General features: G+C 61.6%; 2 protein-coding genes across 2 annotated transcripts in view; one reads left to right on the top strand and one right to left on the bottom strand.

Annotated features, from left to right (window-relative positions):
- The window catches only part of INPP5J (inositol polyphosphate-5-phosphatase J), a gene marked incomplete at its 5' end in the record, with an annotated part of 3,976 nt that extends 3,567 nt beyond the window's left edge, over positions 1-409 (top strand). Inside the window, 1 exon segment of the mRNA XM_029087502.1 lies at positions 1-409. This exon segment is cut by the window's left edge and continues 75 nt beyond it. Within this exon segment, the coding sequence (XP_028943335.1) occupies positions 1-409 (409 nt within the window).
- A 967-nt stretch (positions 410-1,376) lies between these two features.
- Positions 1,377-2,721, bottom strand: PLA2G3 (phospholipase A2 group III). Its single transcript, XM_029087498.1, has 4 exons — positions 2,447-2,721; positions 2,067-2,186; positions 1,788-1,922; positions 1,377-1,560 (listed from the first exon to the last, which is right to left on the bottom strand). Exons 1-4 carry the CDS (start codon positions 2,719-2,721, stop codon positions 1,377-1,379), a joined length of 714 nt encoding a protein of 237 aa, XP_028943331.1.
- Between the last annotated feature and the right edge of the window lie 48 nt (positions 2,722-2,769).

Genomic DNA, 2,769 nt, shown 5'->3' with positions numbered 1-2,769 from the left:
CCGCAGCCCTTCACCTCAGAGCCACCGAGGCCTCCCTGGGGACATCCCCACCATCCACCTGCCCCAGGAGGAGCCAGGGTGCCGTGGAACTAAAGCCAAGGAGCCAGTATGGGCAGCTGACAACCAGGAGGTCAGCTCCTTCTACCAGACTGTGCGGGAGCAGGGCAGAACCCGGCATGTCTCTGCTGACAGTCCCCTGGCCAGGGCTGACCCCAGGAACCTGGGTCTGCTGCCTGCGCTCCGTCTGGAGATGATCGACCAGGCCATGGGGCGGCAGAGGGAGAGCGTGGAGCAGGGATACCCCTGCCAGAGGATGAGCCCCACCAGCCTCCCGGGCTGCAGCACCTCCCCAAAGGAGGGGAGCAGCCCCCAGGAGCTGGACAGCCATAGCTGTGCCATGAGCCGCTGATGCAGTGGCCCCCTCTGTCCTCCCTGTAGCGCGCTTGCTGTGTGCTTTCCTCTGCCACTTCCCTGCTGAGACACCCCACTCCCTTATTTATTGCAGTGACTCCTCACCACTGTCATGGGCCGGGCAGGTAGGGGCCTCTCCCTGCTCCTCCCAGCCCTGGTAGGGCTGTGTGGTGGCACAGGAGAGGGCAAGGCTGGTCTAGTGCGGTGGGAGGGAGCCCCTTGTGAAATTCAAAGTGCAAGACCCTTCAGTCCTATGGGCAGAGCACTGGCCTTGCACCTGAGGTGGGACAGGAGGCCAGGGGAGGGCTCTGGTGGCAATGGTGATGGGCATAGAGTGAGGACCACCCAAGGGTATCCCTGAGACTGAAGCTTGCTCCTTCCCTGCTACTACCAGCATGCCTCAGCCTTGGATGTAGTGCAAGTGACAAAATAAACTTTTTTTGCCCACCCCAGCTGTGCTGTGCTCACTGCAGGAGAGGAGGATCAGCCCCCGGGGTGAGGGCTGCAGTGTGAACAGGAGGCAGCAGGCTCAGCCCCAGCACCATGCTCAGACCACCCTTTATTTATCTTCTGCTGTACACAGGGACTGACCCCTCCTCGGGAAAGAGGCCTGGGCTGGGAGCCAGCAGACCCCCAAATTCAGGGGGAATCCCCCTACCTGGGGGAATCCAATGCTCACAGCCATCCCCCCTGCCTCAGGGCACACCAGGGAGGGAAGATGGGTTTCCCCTTTCCCAAGCCCTCCTATGTCTTTCCTCTTGCTTTGATGCTCACAGACAGCCGCCACAGCTCCTTGAGGGTTCTCAGTCCCTCTGCCTGCCCCCACTCCAGCTCCAGCCCCCACCAGCTCCATGCAGTCATGCCAGCAGCCATGCTCAGTGCTATCCTTTGTCTCAAGGACCAGAAATCAAGCTGCACAGCATGTCTTCCCATGCAAGGCAGTGCTTCTTGGGCACTGTGTGGTGCTAAGCGTCCGGCTTCTGCTCCAAGGCCAACCATAGGCATTGCTCATAGAGGCTACCACCACTGTCCTGTGTCTTCCAGTCTGGACGCTCAACCTTGGAGGTCACTTGTGGAGGACCCCAGCGCCTCAGGGGCTTTTTGAGATGCTGTGCAGGTACTAGCACAGCCTGTGTCACTGTGAGACAGCTGTTGGAGAAGCAAGACTGTGAGCATCACTGTAACACTTGCAGCACTAACACGTTGCTTTCCACACTATCCCTGCTCATGGCACAGCAGAGCAGGGGACAACACTTGCAGTGCCAGTTTCATGCCAAGCCTGTAGGACAGCACCCAGCCGTGCCAGGACATCCCTCCTGACCATGCAGGGTAGGAAGCCCCATGCAGGCCATGTGCCTATGACCCTCTGCACTTACTTGTGCTGTGGCCCCTCACCCAGACTGCAGTCAGTGGGTGGCTTCAGAACAAAGCAGTCCATGGCAATGTGGTCAGCCAGGACAGTCACCTCCGCAGCACTGAGGCATCTTGCCCTGTGCAGGAACCGTGCCAGCCTGCGGGCACAGGAGGGCAGCGGTCAGCAGCTGTTGGCCGGGGTGGACATCCCACTAAGTCCCACCTTGTCTGACCCCAAACCACCTGCACACAGTGTCCTGTGATGGTGGGAAAAGCCCTGCCTTTTCCTCCGGGACACCCACCTGCGAGTGCAGTTGCAATGGAAGAGCATCCGGGTGTCCGTGTTGTGCAGCTGGTACTTCACCCTGTGGGGTTCAATCTGGTGCTTGCACTGATCCAGGTGCTTGTAGCACCTGCACACCCTGTCTGGGCCTGAGGACAGCGGGACAGTGAGGGGCATCTCTGGGACATGACCCCAAGGGGCTGAGGCATCAGGACACCCCAGCTGTGGTGCATGCTCTGCCCCAGCACCCACTCTCCCTGCTGCCTGCACCCCTCCACAGCAGGCACAGGGGTGGCTCTGCACGGCTCCGTGACTGGGCTGGATCCCACACGGCCATCTCCAGAGCAGGCTGTGGACACCGACCCCCCAGCCCCTCGCTGTGCCCCTCCCAGTGCTCGCCTTCCTCCAGCTTGGTCCTGTTCCAACATGGTCACTGCTGCTGGGGGGCTGGGCTCCAGCCCCCGCTGCGCTGCTGGGTGCCTGCTTGTGGGCTCAGCCTCATCCCGGGCAGACACAGGGGACAAGGTCCCTAGGCCCCGCGGCTGCTGGGCTGTCACAGGTCTCCATGCCTGGTGCAGCCCGGGGTTTTGCCCCAGTCCCTGTTGGAGCCGCTTACGCCCCACTCTCGAGGATTTCCTCCCTCTGCCCCGGGGCTGCAGGGCAGGGCTGCCCATCTCCTCCACGGGCAGGCTGTACTGGTACTGACTCTGCTGCACCATCCT

This window comes from Antrostomus carolinensis, unplaced genomic scaffold (genome assembly GCF_000700745.2).
Source record: "Antrostomus carolinensis isolate BGI_N321 unplaced genomic scaffold, ASM70074v2 scaffold36960, whole genome shotgun sequence".
In the NCBI taxonomy this organism is placed as follows: Eukaryota; Metazoa; Chordata; class Aves; order Caprimulgiformes; family Caprimulgidae; genus Antrostomus; species Antrostomus carolinensis.
Note: the sequence above shows the minus strand (reverse complement) of the source record. Positions and strands in the feature narration are given on the sequence as shown.

What these genes read in the sequence shown, in the direction of transcription:
- PLA2G3 (XM_029087498.1), bottom strand. Translation starts at nt 2,721, where the DNA reads ATGGGCAGCCCTGCCCTGCAGCCCCGGGGCAGAGGGAGGAAATCCTCG. An exon ending in CAGGACCAAGCTGGAGGAAG is followed by an intron (nt 2,187 to 2,446) that starts GCGAGCACTGGG and finishes AGGCCCAGACAG; the next exon opens with GGTGTGCAGGTGCTACAAGC. An exon ending in GGTGAGGGGCCACAGCACAA is followed by an intron (nt 1,561 to 1,787) that starts GTAAGTGCAGAG and finishes CTTCTCCAACAG; the next exon opens with CTGTCTCACAGTGACACAGG.